This window comes from Crinia signifera, chromosome 2 (assembly GCF_055691185.1).
Source record: "Crinia signifera chromosome 2, ASM5569118v1, whole genome shotgun sequence".
In the NCBI taxonomy this organism is placed as follows: domain Eukaryota; kingdom Metazoa; phylum Chordata; class Amphibia; order Anura; family Myobatrachidae; genus Crinia; species Crinia signifera.
Genome location: NC_139218.1, coordinates 259,332,372 through 259,348,606, shown reverse-complemented (window position 1 = coordinate 259,348,606; position 16,235 = coordinate 259,332,372). Strand labels below are relative to the sequence as shown.

General features: G+C 41.9%; 1 protein-coding gene across 4 annotated transcripts in view; it reads right to left on the bottom strand.

The window, feature by feature from the left end:
• Window positions 1-16,235, bottom strand: part of MAP4K4 (mitogen-activated protein kinase kinase kinase kinase 4) — a 177,680-nt gene that overhangs the window by 25,036 nt on the left and 136,409 nt on the right. For 2 of the 4 annotated variants that reach the window (XM_083174380.1, XM_083174381.1), the window contains exons 16-20: window positions 10,606-10,767; window positions 4,190-4,420; window positions 3,092-3,198; window positions 2,065-2,216; window positions 717-814 (exon numbers count right to left, since the gene is read on the bottom strand). In XM_083174380.1, coding sequence (XP_083030506.1) covers window positions 717-814; window positions 2,065-2,216; window positions 3,092-3,198; window positions 4,190-4,420; window positions 10,606-10,767 — 750 coding nt within the window. The remainder of the gene's footprint in view (window positions 1-716; window positions 815-2,064; window positions 2,217-3,091; window positions 3,199-4,189; window positions 4,421-10,605; window positions 10,768-16,235) is intronic. The other 2 variants (XM_083174382.1, XM_083174383.1) reach the window with 1 other exon arrangement.

Here is a 16,235-nt window from a genome sequence, read left to right as displayed (position 1 = left end):
GTGATGTCACCGCGCACCCGCGCGCATATAGTGATTAGAACAGTCGTGTTGAGCCTGCCACAGCTCAGCCTGGGTCGCGACAGCCAACTCCCAGTAAGAGATTTAATATAGGATGGGAGTATTGTTTTTTTTTTAATGGATGCTATGCAGTGGGTTGGGAATGGGGAGGGAGGGTCTCAGGTGAATGGGATGGAGTTTTGTGCCCCCTTAATAAATAAGTACACGAATACACACACACACACACACACACACACACACACACACACACACACATATTTTTTTTTTCGTATATTTATTTATTAAGCGTTTTCAGTTTGGGAGCCAATAAGGAGTGCCAGTGGTAGCCCATGGCAACGAGCGTGGCATAATGTGTGGCATTATGGCGTGTTGTGTAATAGGTATTACGGTGTGTTGCATAATGTGTAAAAGACATTATGGCATGTGGTATAATATGTAATGGGTGTGTGACGATCATAATGGCCATTACGGTGTCAATTTTGGCGCACACTGACCCTATTTTTTAGTTTGTCTGGCTCCTACAATTTCCTCCTGGGCTCCTAGATTTCAAAGAAATTTGTCGAACCCTAATCTAAAGACAGGAGCTGACCAACAGTGTACACAATGGGAGCAGTAGAGTGTAGAAGCCAAACAGAAATCTGCATTCTATTAAAAAAAAAAAGTATATTGTGGGTAAGAGAAATTAAGAGTAGGCTTACAGCAGGCTTGCTAGGTCTTCCAGTGTCTTTCTTTTCATCATGTTTTTTAGCTGTATTCTCGGGACGCTGAGAAGGGGATCCTTCAGATTTTGAGGATGCTAATATTTAAGAAAATTCTACGTTAGTTACACAGCCACATATGTATAAAAAAATATATATATTAAACAGGTTTGAAACAAGTGGGAATTGAAGCATGTAGTACAACCTCTACAAGCGGATGAGGAAATTAAAGAATCCAGTAAGTTTGCAAATCAGATCATTGAAGAGTTTTAGTTTTTAATGATTTTGCTGGTTCCAACAGGTCAGAACAACAAAATGTTTAAATCATCCATTGGGTAAGTCGCTGACTATGCAAGCTCATGCACTTTGTCAGCTAAATCCTCAATCGGGCCTGCATGTAGCTCAATTGGGGGAAATCGCCAGCAAGGGCCATTCTGACGAATGCAGAATGGCCCCCGCCATCAGCAAGTGTGTATGCACTTGCTGATGCCGGCTCCCCCACCGGCAAAGTTGTGTTGGGTACATATCTAAGGTGTACCCAGCTTTTGTCTGGGTAGAGCTCTTTTTTTACCAGAAAAAGTACACTAGAAAAGGGCACACACAAATGTATATATATTTAAGATAGTAAAGTCCAGAGGTTCCCAAACTTGCAGAGGTTCCTTGGGTTTGTGGTTCAGGACCAAATCAAATTATGAATGGCCAAATGATAGGCAAAACCAACGCTGGTGGCTGTAAATCAAAAGATGCATGGACAATTAGAACCACAACTATGTTTACCAATTAAATGTAATAATCACATACTTTTGGACTAGAGGTACCTTGGAAAAATGCTGATACACTATGGTGCCATGATTAAATAAACTGTGGGACCCACTTGTATAGTCCATTAATGGTTGCCAATTCAAATCAGCAACAGATTGTTAAACACAAGTACTTTTAGCACGGCATTCACATACAGCAGCACTTGATTTGGAAAAGAAGAATCCTTTGGATAGTGGAAACGGTATTGTTGGTAGGGAATTACTGTGTGTCTCTTCCTTTGTGTTGTATATTAGTTTATACACATTAGAGGAGGAATGTAATGCGGCCAGAGTTTGGCGGCAGTGCAGGATGCCGGACGAACTCAAACTTTTTTAAAGGGGCAGTCCCTTACAAGGCATGTTTTTTGCTTTGTAAGTAACTGCATCCCCCACTGCCGCCAAACTCAGGCAGCATTACATTCTGTCCCTAATGTGTATAAACTAATATACAACACAGTATTACATTCTGCCCTATATATGGTATAGGTTTGAGGACACAAAACTAACACAAACATAGCAAGCAATGCAAACATGGAGACCTTACTTACATCTCACACGGAAGCGTTCTCCAGATCCACTCTGTGATCCTGGATGAGATCCTGCCTGGGAACCGGAGTTACTTGATCCCGAAGAGCTGCCACTGCCTGGTCTGGGCACCAGCTTCTCTACCCTCTCCCAAAGCAGCCTAGGCTCAATATTGCTGATGAGAAGCAAAGGAACAAATTCATTAGATATCATCAGAAGGTACAGTAACCATATACGAGATATGTAATTCTCGTCACATTTAAAAACCTTATTTGTAATTTTATTTTAATCCTAAATACTAAAATTAAGATTGAACGCAAACTATTAGAACAGGCTAATTTTCTGAACAGGGCAAAAAAAAAAATCTTTATTATATAATATTTTACATTTCCAATATACAAAAAGTGAAGCATTTCAACCCTTTGGCTTTAAGATTATTGGAAAACAAAAATAATTTCTTAATTCCTCTCCCAAAATGAAGCCAATTAAATTATAGGAAGACAAAAAAATATATATTGTAATGGTGCAGTAAACTTATCGATTTGAAACATTAACTATTTCCGTTAAGGAAAATGAGTAATTATTGCAGCCGAGAAATGCTAAACTATGCAAACAGCTAATATTATCTGCATGAGCAGTGCCAGTATGTCTTATTACAAGACCGCTATATAAGTGTTTATATACAGTGCTTGAACAGCATCCCCAAGCACATGCATTCATACATTATACAGTACTTCACACGCAATTTGTTTTCATCTCAACTGTATAAGTAAAGTCAGGCTTTTAACCCGTACAAAAACAAATCAGTTTTACAGCTCCCACATTTTCAAAATGGATAAAAAGGTTATTTTGCCTACCGAACCAATCACTGATCATCTTACATATTTAAATCTGCATCTCATTTAGGCAAGTGGTGTGCCAAGTCAAATATATTTAATGTGACAAAGTTTACAAACCCACCCTAACTATTCTGTAAAAAGCACCAAGCCGCATCTAAAATAAAATAACCAAAAAAAGCATAAATCAAGAATAGACCATCATCTGGCACACCTTGTGGAATTCCTTTGCCCAGACTGATTATTCTGTTGCACACTGGCCTGCAGTGGGGAATCTCTTCGTGACAACACCGGCGATCTAGATGTTGTTCTTACAGGCACCTTTACATGATAATTAAAGAAAGAAAGAAAAAAAATTAAACAAAATCAAATGGTGGTTTAGATCAGAGAAAAACCATCCACAAAACATGACCTGTATGTGGTATGAAAGGGTTGGAGCTGAGAACCACTGGTTTAAATGCATATCTAAGCAAAAATAAGATTGAAAGTCACTCTTAACTAAAGCACCAGTAGTTCATAGGAGATTTACATTTTAAATCCCAGTTTGGGTTAATGTTGGTTTGCAGTAAAGACAATTCAGGTTGTGTTATATTAACATTAAGTTTGACACACTGTTGCGCAAGATTCATGGAATAGCATTGATGGCTTCTGTTATCATGTGACATGTAAAGCAACGTAATGGGGTTAAAAGCAGCAAAGTCAAAATAGAATGTGGAGGAATGTACATATAGTTGAAAAAAAAAAAAAAAAGTGCGGAAGATAGCACCGATATTTGTTGCAACAAGGAAGAAATATCATATTAGCTATGTGACATGTACAACGGTCACAAAATAGACTTCAATATAGTAGTTTTATTAAAATAAATGTATAATGTATATAAAACTGATTACTTTACAGAGATGGGACGGTCTGAGAGCTACCCTAAGCTGTACATTATTCTAGTGAATGGATAAAATGAGACGTATCACTGGGTGTTTGTTAGAGCATCTACTGTAAGTTGTTGTTCTTAGAGAGATGTAATCAGTACTTAAACATTAGTTTACCAGTACCCCTCACTAATGTCAGGTGCAGACACAGGGGTAGGTGCAATAAGGTGGGAGAAGCTGGATATGCCTGTATTTTTAAAAGTGGAAATCATTTTGTAGGCAAAAACAACCTAGGTTTTGCCTTGCAAATTATTGCCACTTTAGAAACATGGCATTCTCTGACAAACTATAGTACCTCCAGTTTCTCACACAGTATTAAGTTTACCCCCATATAACATAGCCCTGCTTACACAAGAATTGCTCATCTTACTACTTCTACTTCTTACCCTTGGAGGCACCTCTTCACTGTCTGATCGAGCCCAAGCCCTTTGGTTGGGCTCTGCTGTCTCAGACTTATGGTCAGAACTTTGACTTAGAACTTCACTGCGTGTGGGTGGGTGTGAGTCCTGAGAACGTAGATGGTGAGGCGCAAATTTGGGAGAAGGGTCACTGAAGGAATGGGATCGCGAGACAGGGGAAACATTGTTCTTGAGGGATGCCAGATGAGACCATTGTACCTTACAAGAAAACAAGACATAAAACATTTACATGGAGCACTGGCATCACTGACTTTTTGTATTCCAAAAGAAATGAATCTAAAAAGTCAGACAATGACTAAAACAAAAGGCAGGAACAGCACAGACAGATAAGGGAGAAGCAATTGAGGGGATGAAGAACGAACTGGCAACACAATGGATTGCATTCTGTTAGCGAGTCATTAAACAAGATTTAGGCAGAGTCAGCCTTAAGGGAGCAGCATGCAAATGCAGTGTGCAATAAAATGATTTATGTTGCATTCATCCATACATTGAAAAAAGGAAAACATTTTCCACAGACAAGCTAGTCTGAAAAATAAAGCGATTTTACTTAAAGGGGCTGCCCAATTTAAAGCCCCATATACGCTAGACCAAATCGTAAAATATCGCTCAGAAGGGTCCTCAAAAAGCAATATCTTTTACTATCTGTGCTAGTGCGTGAATGCTTTATTGTAAAATATGTGTGATCCAGTGAACAGTTAATGACCCCCTCCCTTGTCTGAACATGTAGACAAGGGAGGTCCTCGTTAATGAAGGCCATGTTGGGGCTGCAGCATGACTCCTGCCTCCCCGGTTGCTCATGCCTCCAATATTGACATCAGCAATGATCGTTTAATGTGTAAGGGGCTTTGCACAAACACTTTCATCTAAAAATATTCTAGAAAAAGTATACACCAGAAAGGTAAAAGGTGGCCATACATCAGGAAGACTGGTCTTACAATCATGGTTGTGTCCAATTTCCCTTAAACTCCCCGGCAGTCCTTGGTGGTTTTTCGACACACAATGTACTCACAATCTGTCATACAATCCATCTGCTGCACGATTGAAGCTTCATTTAAATAGGGGGCTGGCCTACTAGGATCAAAAGGATAGGAGGACCAATCTGCTCACATCTGCTGTGTTATGCCATTACAGGTTGAGTATCCCGTATCCGTTATCCGAATTATTCCGAAAACGGTACTCTTTACCTAGAACGGCGCCCGCGATTGAAATCGCGGGCGTCGGGGGTAAAAATCGCGGTCATCGCGGGTAAATCGGGATGGCCGCGATGCCCGCGATCACCGCAATTTTCCCATAGGGAACAATGTTAAAACGGCAGATTGACCGCGATTTTACTATTAAATGCCTCAATGGACCCGATTTGGGGCCAAATTGGCCAAATTAACCCTTAAATGCCCCCCCCCAAATTTTTAACGCCACCCCACGATCCACGCCAACCCGAAGCGTGGCGAGCGCAGCGAGGCCGCGAGGGGCGGCGGTACGCGTCCTCCGACCTTTTCATGCCCTACTATACACTAGGGCGTGGTGTGAGAATATAATAGTGTGGCTAACGCAGCGAGCCACCGAGCCCGAAGCGTGGCGAGCGCAGCGAGCCCCGCGAGGGGACGCGGATACCTTCACAGGTAGACGCGTCCCCTCGCGGGCTTCACAGGTGTCCGCGTCGCCACGGACACCTGTGAAGCCCGCGAGGGGACGCGCATAACTGTGAAGGTATCCGCGTCCCCTCGCGGGGCTCGCTGCGCTCGCCACGCTTCGGGCTCGGTGGCTCGCTGCGCTCGCCACACTATTATATTCTCACACCACGCCCTAGTGGATAGTAGGGCATGAAAAGGTCGGAGGACGCGTACCGCCGCCGCTCGCCACGCTTTGGGTTGGCGTGGATCGTGGGGTGGCGTTAAAAATTTGGGGGGGCATTTAAGGGTTAATGGGCTCTGTGGCCCATTTAACATTGATTCCTATGGCCAAATCGGGTGGATTGAGCCATTTAACAGTAAAATCGGGTCCATCGCGCCTTTTAACATTGATTCCTATGGGAAATCGGGAGCATCGCGTCGCGGGCATCGCGGGTACATTTATGGCCGGCCGCGACGCGACCGACACGATTTCCATGTTTAACATGGGTTTCAATGGGAAATCGCGAGCATCGCGACGGTCGCGTCGCGGCCACACATAAATGTACCCGCGATGCCCGCGACGGGCGCCGTTCTAGGTAAAGAGTACCCCGAAAACCATACATTCCAGAAAGTGAAAAAAAAATTTTTGTGCTAAAAACTCACTGGGGACATTTGTAACAGCACTACTGGTGACATGATATGTAACTGGCACTATATATGTGCAAGAAAATGATTGCTTGGCATTCAAATTCAATATCTGAGATAGTACACAAATTTTGTTTCATGTTTTGAAACCTTGTTTTTTGAACAAATAAAATATATTTGTGTGTATTTTATGTGGTAATAAAATATATTTGTGTGTATATTATGTGTTTATACAGCATAAATGCAAGATACTTCAAAATACATCATTGAAATATTAAAATATTCCGAAATACGGAATAATCCGTTATCCAAAATTCTCCTGGTCCCGAGCATTTTGGATACGGGATACTCAACCTGTATTAAATAGCCCGAATGCAGCAATCCTCTGAAAACGGTTTTCAGAGTGGTGACAGAATTGAGCAAAATGACGTCCACCGCTCTTCAACCGCCCGCCCGTCTGCCTTGTGGAAACTTCAGCATTTCCCAGAGTCTTCACTGCCGCGGGCCGTCCCCGGAAGCTGCACCTCTCTTCTCTGCTAGTCAGGGAGGGAGTGCCAAATGACCCCGGTTGTATGAACCATCTAATGACAGATTGCATGTGCTTAAAAACACATGCAATCTGCTCCCAATCCCAACTGATCTGACGTGCAGCAGGACGATTCTGCAATCCCAATCCTGCAATCCCCAGGGCCAGAATTGTATGACTGTGTGCACACAATCCATGTTAGAATCCATTGAGATTGTATGATGTATGGCCACCTCAAGCCTCTTTGTTAAAAAATATGTGATTTTTTATTTTTATTTTAAAGGGCTTTGTAAAAACATGATCTGTAAAAAACGTACTGTCAAACTGATGCATCTCTACTGGACTGATTACAAGTCTCCCACAAAAATAAAAGTTGCTGCTGTTCTGATTTAAAAATGTAAGTTAAAACAAAAAATAAACTTGTGAAACTATTAAAGTACAGGTAAATATTTGGCTCATACAGAGGAGCACTGATAACATGATCTGAATATTACATGGCATCCAGTGCATTAGACTTTACCACCATGTTCTAGAACCACTAGAGAAGAACAGCAGGCAATCCAATTGAAAACAAGATTACAAAAAACACTGCAGAGACATACATAAAACAAAGACTCTATTACTAAAAGACTAAATGCTGGCAGAAAATTTGGGACACAGCTGTACATTTGTGTGAATATCCTGCACTCTGCTAATGTAACAAAGGGATAATCCTATGGTACAGGAGGTCTATAATGTGGTTAAACATCTGCTATATCCATTTGGAGTCAGAAATGCTAGCAATAATTAGCTTATGTAGCCTGTACTGCACATTACATCGATAATGCTATTCACGGCAAGGATTTTTTCTGACAATGGAACTCACTTCATTCTCAGTCTTGTACTAAATATTAAAACAGTGTTCAAGAAGTACAGCAAACACTGCTGGCCGGTTGATCCATGGGGGAAGAGGTGTGCAGTATTATTAAGCTTGGTGAAGTGATAAACTGCCTGGTACTTTATCACCAATCAGCTCCTAACTGTGAAGTTACAGGCTTGGTTTGAAAACAGACAGGTAGGAGCTGATTTGGCTGGTGATAAAGACCAGACACTATCACTTCACCAAGCTTAATAAATCTACCCCACAGTACTGTGTATACAGTCATTTACCTTACTTTCATGCATCTGTCATTGGGTGGTATTCAATGCCCTCGGCAAATGGCAACGAGGTGGGTTTGTTGGAGAGGAAAAGCAATTCAGCACCCTCGCCGGCTGCTCCCCATATTTTATGTACCGAGGAACCCCTCACTGTCAGAGGATGGCGAGGATTCCCTGGTATGCTTTGACGTCCGCACTCGCCGTTTCCAACTCACTGAAAAGAAACAGCGAGGTGCAAACAGCTAGTGAAGGGGGCAGTTGAATACTGATCCATGAGCTATTGACACTGCTCGCCATCATAGCACGCCATTTGGCATTGAATATACCCATATGAATGGTTTGTTCGACTCCTTTAAAAAGAACTCCTAAAACAAAGCATTTTTTTTTTTATTATTGGTTGAATGGGAATGAAACCAATGCACGCCGCAGACATATACAAAGTCCCATATAACATAGGACAAGAATAATACTGGTTTGTTAGCATCTCTTGCAGACCATTCCAGTTTCATTAAATTAGGAATTAGCACAGGATACATCTACTAGACATGCATAATGGAATGCGGTCTCTACAACTACAAGCATTGACTGCATTGGTCACAGCAATCCATGGATGAAACAGACATTGCTATTTGGGCTCTTTGTAAGACAATTTCACTGATTCTTCCGCTCTGAGTTTATTTGGTGAAGGACTGTACAATATGGGCGGAAGCCATTTGTACATATTTACTGATATTAATACTGTGCTTCTTTAGTCCATCGTCATGAAGATCTTTTTAAAAAGCTTCTTGCCTTGAATACTAAAGGAATTGGACAGCTGTGCCTCATAACTGCACACTTACCATCGCATACTGTAAAATAAAATGTGTCTCTGTACATTGGGGGGAAACCATATGTTGCCTTTATGAGGACACAACAAAAACTTCAACATAAAAAGTTGTGAAAGACGCAGGGACAGGTGGGGATATCAGGACTGGGTTTATGCTGCACACTGCTGGCTAACCGGGAATAATTGTGTCACTGGTACTAAATATGTATTAGTTACTGGTAGTTATTATAGGCAGGCATGGCTAAGGTTGACAGCCGACACCAGCATTAGATCGACAATGGCAAGGTAGTCAAAAGGTTGAGTTTTTCACATTTTTTTTTTTAAAGACATGTACCAACAGGTGGTATTTTATGCCCTACCATATACTAGGGCATGGCGAGAGAAAATAATGTGCTCGAAGCATGACCAGCGCAGCAAGCCATGCGAGGGGACGTGTTACACTTTAAACGGTGTCCATGTCAACATTTGGCAAACAAAAATGGGGAAAAAATCCTGTTGACCTTTTGATGGCCAACTTAATGCTTGTATCGACCTTCCAAATCTGTCAACCTTTGCCATGTCCACCTATTTAAGATGTTGGCTTAAGGCCTGTGGACCTTCAACCCAATGACTCGTACCAGTTATTATATGCCAGTCATTTAATGAAATAAGAACTCTAACTCAATACTATACTCTGACAAGATGCATGATCTGCAATTAGGCTATAACGGTGCAGGACTAACAAAGCTCTGTGACTGTATGTGTATGGTGATCTGTGGTCATCATCTAAATTGTACTTCTGATTTTGTTACACAACATTTCATTTGTAAGCTGTAAAGGTGTGTTTTTTCAGAATGTTTAGATAAGGTTTGTTAGGGATGAATAGATCAGTGGTCAGGGAACTGGGTCCTCATTACCCCACACAGTGATTGTTTTGCTGGTAACCCAGCAGGTGCACAGGTGTACTAATTACTCACAGACATTTTAAAAGGTGGAGTTAATTATTTCACTTGTCATTCTGTGAGGAGACCTGCAAAACATGCACTGCGTGGGGTAATGAGGACCGTGTTCCTTGACCAGTGCAATAGATGGATGGGACTAGGGGTTAGCTGAGACTGGGTGTTTAATGTTTACATCTCGTGTACAAAACAGATGTAGATGTATAAGTACAGTATATATATATATAAAAACCTCAAAACCTAAAAATAATTTATGACTTGCTAAATACAATCCTGCATTAAGACAAAGTGGTTGCGATGTAACTGTACATCTTTGTACTAAGACCACATAACAATGAACATGTGTAGTGTATAGGAATGATTTGTAACTGAAAATAACAGATTTATGGACATGGATTATACTAGTTCTTAAATTACAGGTAACCTAATACCACATACTCTAGTTCACAGTCATCACTTTATTTCTCAGTCAGGAATATATTTAAAAAAAAATTCTGGGGGTAATATATTTAAAATGGCCATTGCCAGCCAAAACATAGAAAACGTATTTTCATAGAATGAAAGAAAAGAAACCCATACAAAAAAAAAAAGAAACGCATACAGCTATATTGAGCAGCCAATATAAATATTTAAAAAGGATAATAATTTATAAGACAGTAGTACAGAATAGGGCAGACATGGTTAACGAAGTACTATCATACCTGAGGTTCCACTGGCCTATGCATGGCAGGCTGAGCAGGCTCAGAATGCCCATTGGAAAAAGACTCCGATCTTGAAGGCACTAACGGTTCCAACACTCTCGCTGTTTGCTTTGACTGTGCTTCAGGAGAGCCTTGGTTAGTTTTCCTAAGGCGTTCTTCTGCCTGTATCAAAATCAAAATACACAGAGTAAACACACATAAGCCCACTTCTCACTGCCGACCACAAACAGCTAGTACTCTTGTACTTGGCAAGCTCTTATAAGAAGAGAAACACCTATTATAAGTTTCTAGTTTATATTAGCCTAGGAGGGGGTGTGCAATTGGTTTCTGAATGTTCAGTACATAGGTAGAGTAGACACAATCTGGCTGTCTGGTTGTGACTATAATCACTGACTAAAGTTCTTGTGAAATATCAAGGCACAGAACCATATTTCTCTTTCATCCATAGGGGACATTGGAGTCTCTGAATACAATGGGGTATTGATGGCTGATTAGTGGAGCCGGCACCTTAAATCTTAATATATGTGTGACTGGCTCCTCCTCCTCTATGCTCAGCCACAGACCAATTTTAGAAATGTGCCCGGGAGAGACGGTCACTCACTCTGGTGCTACAGAGTTTTTTATTTTTCCAAGGTCTACAAAAGGCTGACAGTTGGCCCCTGCCATCTTCTATGTGGGAGCAGCCGGGGGAACCGGTCCCACCCTTCAGGATCTGGAGCCCACGTCACCGGCTGTAGGGACATCAGTCCCTGGCTGTCTTGCATCCAACAATCCCACATCAGTCAAGAAAAAGGTATAACATGCAGATGTGGGGTACACATATGACTGTGCTCCCTCCCCCCCCACACCTCTATTGCATCCCTACTTTCAAAACAGTATACTATCTCAGGCTAATGAATAAAGATGAAGAGAGAGTGATGTCTCTGCCAAAGTGGATTGTTTTACATCCTAAATTCAAGTCTAATAGGAATCCTGTTGGTCTGTGTTTGTTTCAGTGTAATGTTTGTAGTAGATGTGAATCAGTTATATAGCACTTAGGGCTAGCAAAATCTCTGTGCTGTGTTTAATGAGGCCTACACACAGGGCGATTTCCACCCCTTTTCTTACTTAATTTGACTAGACCGCTTAAAAAATGACCCTACATCGCTCCGTGTAGGAGCCATAGTGATAGCAATGAAGACCCTGCATACACGTTAAATCTAGTTAGATCACCAGTCAAGGCCAGTTTTCTCACCGGAGAACACTGACCCCGACAGATCACTCAACACACAGGGCTGTGCACGGAGCAATTTTGCATCGCTCAGTATAGTTGCCCTGTGTGTAGGCCCCATAACAATTCCGAGATATTTTCCAGCTTGTGCTATTGATTAGAGAGTCTTCTCAGATTTCAACTCTACAGGAGTGTCCCCTTATCTAAGATCAGGTCAAACCTCTGCCCAGCTGGCTTTGGAAAGATAAGGAAGAGATGTTTGAAGCATATCAGAAACGGTTTCAACATTCGCAAATAGTACAGTGCAGCTTGTAGATTACTGGTTCTTTTAAAGACCGCTATGATGAGTCTCAGAGGCGGATGTATGTTACTACTACACCTCGAAACAGAAGTAGAGCACCTCAGTCACGTTGATATACCGGTTTGCCCACTTTAAAAGACTTATGGACAATCCTATTAGCAAATAGGAATAATCATGGCACCTAGCACACGTCGCGGTAGATGGAATTTGTCTCCTCCGTAGGGCTGCAAGCAATTTTAAGCAAATGTGGCCTAGCGAAGGGTGCAAGATCAGCTTAATACAGGTGGCATTGCCAGCATTTAAACACGTTGGAATGGCACCTCACACCCTTTGGCGCGAATAGGATCGACCTCTCAGACTCTGTAAGGAGCTGCTGATTGATGCTCTTACTACCAGGGGCAGCTTTGCTTGTAATGTGGGAGTAGAACGTGGCAGTCATTGGCACGGTGTGTCATCTTCTCTGCTATTGCTTTCCATACATGTAGTGTATGTATATCATAAATTTTGTGTATAGGTAATTATACATGTGTATCTCTTTATCAATCCTGATAAAAGGAAGAATAGAGAGGTTAATAGGAACCTCAGTCAGCATTTTGTCATCAATTGATGGTTTGCAGACCTCTCCCCTGTTGAGGGGAGAAAATTTCAACCTAATGTGGAATTCCATTTACTGCCCAGCAATAGGACCCATCTGGTCTGTCTAACAGGTATAAACCTTTTTAAAAGCTGGATAGGACATGTGTATATTAAAATACATATGAAGGTAACATGTATATACTGTATGTATGTATATATGTATATATTTAAATAGGCAGGAGTGACTCCTCGCCCTACGTTGTTGGAGGCATACCGTTTTCAGGAAATAGCCTACTTGCATCCTAACTGGATCATTGGATAAAAAGATCATCCCTTTCATATGTAGAGGACTGTTTTTTGGGTCTTATAGTACATTCATTCAACTGGTAGTGATGACTGCCAACTATCGCAGACCCCAGAAAGCCCTCCGTATTAGGGGTTTCCCTCTTAGATAGTGAATGCAACAGTGGGAGTGGATCTCCTTATGTTTTCCTCAGTTGGGATTGGGTCTGCCACAAGCCATGACTCCTATATCCAGTTGGTTTGAGTCAATGGTCATCTGTGGACTCCGGAGTAAATCATCCAGATAAGGGGTGATTTTTACCACCCAAGTTTTTTTCTAGAGGGAGATTACATGTATGCTTTCTGTTGGCACACCACTTATTCAGTGGGTTAATGATGCTTTTCCCGAGTCTACAGCTACTCAGAGAATTCAGTTCTGAGCCTGTAACTTCAAAATGATAATCGTCCACCAGGAGATTATCATTCTGAAGTTACACGCTCAGAACTGAATCCACAGAGCCCTGTTGTCTCAATTGTCTATTCAACTTCTAGAAGTGTTTGTTTGGCCTTATATAAGGCCTCACTGTATGGCTGATTTATTTTGGGTTTTCCCTATGGGATCTCCTTTCCAAATGGAGTGAATTCCTCCTTCTACTTCCACAAACTGGTCCAATATCTACTCAGTTGAAGATTTTCCTCTGGTGTTGGTTCTACAGCACAATCTGTCAATCCAGGCCAGACAACAGAAATCTTAAGGATCCCGCCCTGCTAGTTGATATCCTGATACTAGGAGTACTTGCATGACATTGTGTCAGGCAGCTCCTCTTTTTTAAGGGATGCCCATCTAAGTTCAATCAGACTACCCCACGGCGGTGGCATCTATATAGGGGCAATGAGAAGACAAATTACACTCTGACACTTTCAGTTGTGAGTTGACTGTTGCAAGGTAGTCCTCACACCAGACAAACACTCCTTGGGTTCTCCACCAGCATCTTCTAAGAGTTTGGGATTGGTGGGGTCCTCCTTACTTTTTTAGCAGTCTCGTCTCACTATGGGTGAGATATACTAAGCTTGAAAAGTGATAAAATGGAGAATGAAAAACCACCAGCCAATCAGCTACTACCTGACATTTTTCAAACACAGCCTGTCAGATGACAGGTAGGAGCTGATTGGCTGGCTGTTTATCCCTCTCAATTTTATCACTTTTCCATGCTTATTACATCTGGCCCTATGAGTTTGCAATATACTCCAGAACTTGACACCCATGGCCCTGGCAGTGAGTGCCTTGTCAGCTTTGTGGTCTTGCCAGTTAGCATAGGCACTATGGGCCTTATTCTAGTTCACTCTTTCTGACAAATTCCTTCTTAGATGGACAAAACCATGTGCACTGCAGGTGGGGCAGATGTAACTTGTGCAGATAGAATTAGAGTTGGGTGGGATTTTACTTCAAAGTGAGATCTATATTGCAGTGTAAAAATAAAGCAGCCAGTATTTACCCTGCACAGAAACAAAATAACTCACCCAAATCTAATTCTCTCTGCACATGTTACATCTGCCCCCCTGCAGTGCACATGGTTTTGTCCATCTAAGGAGGATTTTGTCAGAAAGAGTGAACTAGAATAAGGCCCTATATGCCATGTCTGGTCATTACGACTTTCCTCTTATGAGGGAAACCTGAAGGGGGCTGTGTCATTCTTCTTGCTACAGACTGATATCACAGGTCTGGGTTTGCAGATCTGTTAATTTTGACACGGACAAACCTGGGATACTGCCTCTGGTCTTAGATCTGCTTCAGCAAGGTATGTATGGTCCATTAGGATTTCTGGGACCTACGTTTTGACAGTTGTGCTGTTCAACAGACCATAATCAGACGAAGGAAGATTTTGAGGCTCACCACATTAGGCCTTTCTCATTGTGCACAGCAGACTAGAGTTCAGTTCGCATTAAGGCAGATCGGGATTCTGTTGTGGTTATCTCTTCCATTGTTAAGAACACTTGCTATTTTACAGCCATTTCCATTGAATTTGGAAAGCAGGTGTCACCTGGGGTGAGAACAGCTTCCTGCCTTTCGGTTTCTTGCTGCCCACTTCTTCAGTAAAGTTTGAAGCAGGACTAGGTCTGCATTGCCTTAAGGTGCCCACACACTAGAGCGATTTTTTTGCCGATAGGCCGATTTCCGATAAATCAGTCAAAAACGGTCGATATCGGTCCGATGCGCGCTCCCGTGGATCTTTGCTAAATCTTCTGATCTTACATGCTGCACGAAAGATCAAAAGATTTAACAAAAGATCCATAGAAACGCACACAGGATCTTAAGAAAAATCTTTGGTAAAGATGTGCACTTGCCTGAAATCTTTTGTCCAGGACGGACAAAAGATTTCAATGCTAATTTATGCGCTCATCTTAAGATCGCAGATCTTTCTAGTGTGTGGGCACCTTTAGGCTAGATGCATGCATGGTTTCTTTAATCCAAAGCTTTTCCCTGGCATCTTGACTTGGTATTGCAGTTTTGTAGTCTGCCGACCTTGCATATCTGTCCTGTAAGTCAGCCTTGCTGTTTCCTCTGGCTTATGCCAGGAGAATGTCTGCATTGAGAGCTTGGTCATGTCGTTATCCTCATCTCATCTTGCATAAGAACATGGCAGGGCTTTGAACTCATCTATCTTTGCTGCGGAGTGCGGTTTCTCCTTTTCACATAACCCAACCTATTGTGGTTACGGTTTAATTTAAGGATTCTACAACATCTTGCTATCTTGTGGTTTTAAAAGGGCTCTTTATATTTATGTAGCCAGGACGGCTTCTTTACGGAAGACAAACTCCTTTATTTGTCCTTGATGATGTGATTAAGCTTGGATGGTCTCTGTGGCTCGCTACTAAGGCTAGATGTTAGTATATATTGCACTTTTCTTGTCAGGCTTGTATTACAGTTCCTCAGTCTGTCCCTGCCTCGGTGATGGCTCATTCCATGTAAGGTGTCTAGGTTGCTGAGTTGTTTTACCGCGTCTTGGATGGCAAGACACATTTGTGTAACGTTTTATCATTTTGACATGTTTGCGGACTAAGTTTGGCAGTGCAGTTTTGCAGGATTCTCAACGCACTCCCGCCCACATGGGAAGCTTTGGCACATCCCCATTGTATTAGAGACTCCAGTATCCCCTATGGATGAAAGGGAAAACTGGATTTTTGTACTTACCATTAAATCCCTTTCTAAGTTCATAGGGGATGCTGGATACCCAACCCTGCACTGCTCTCTTCCTGAGG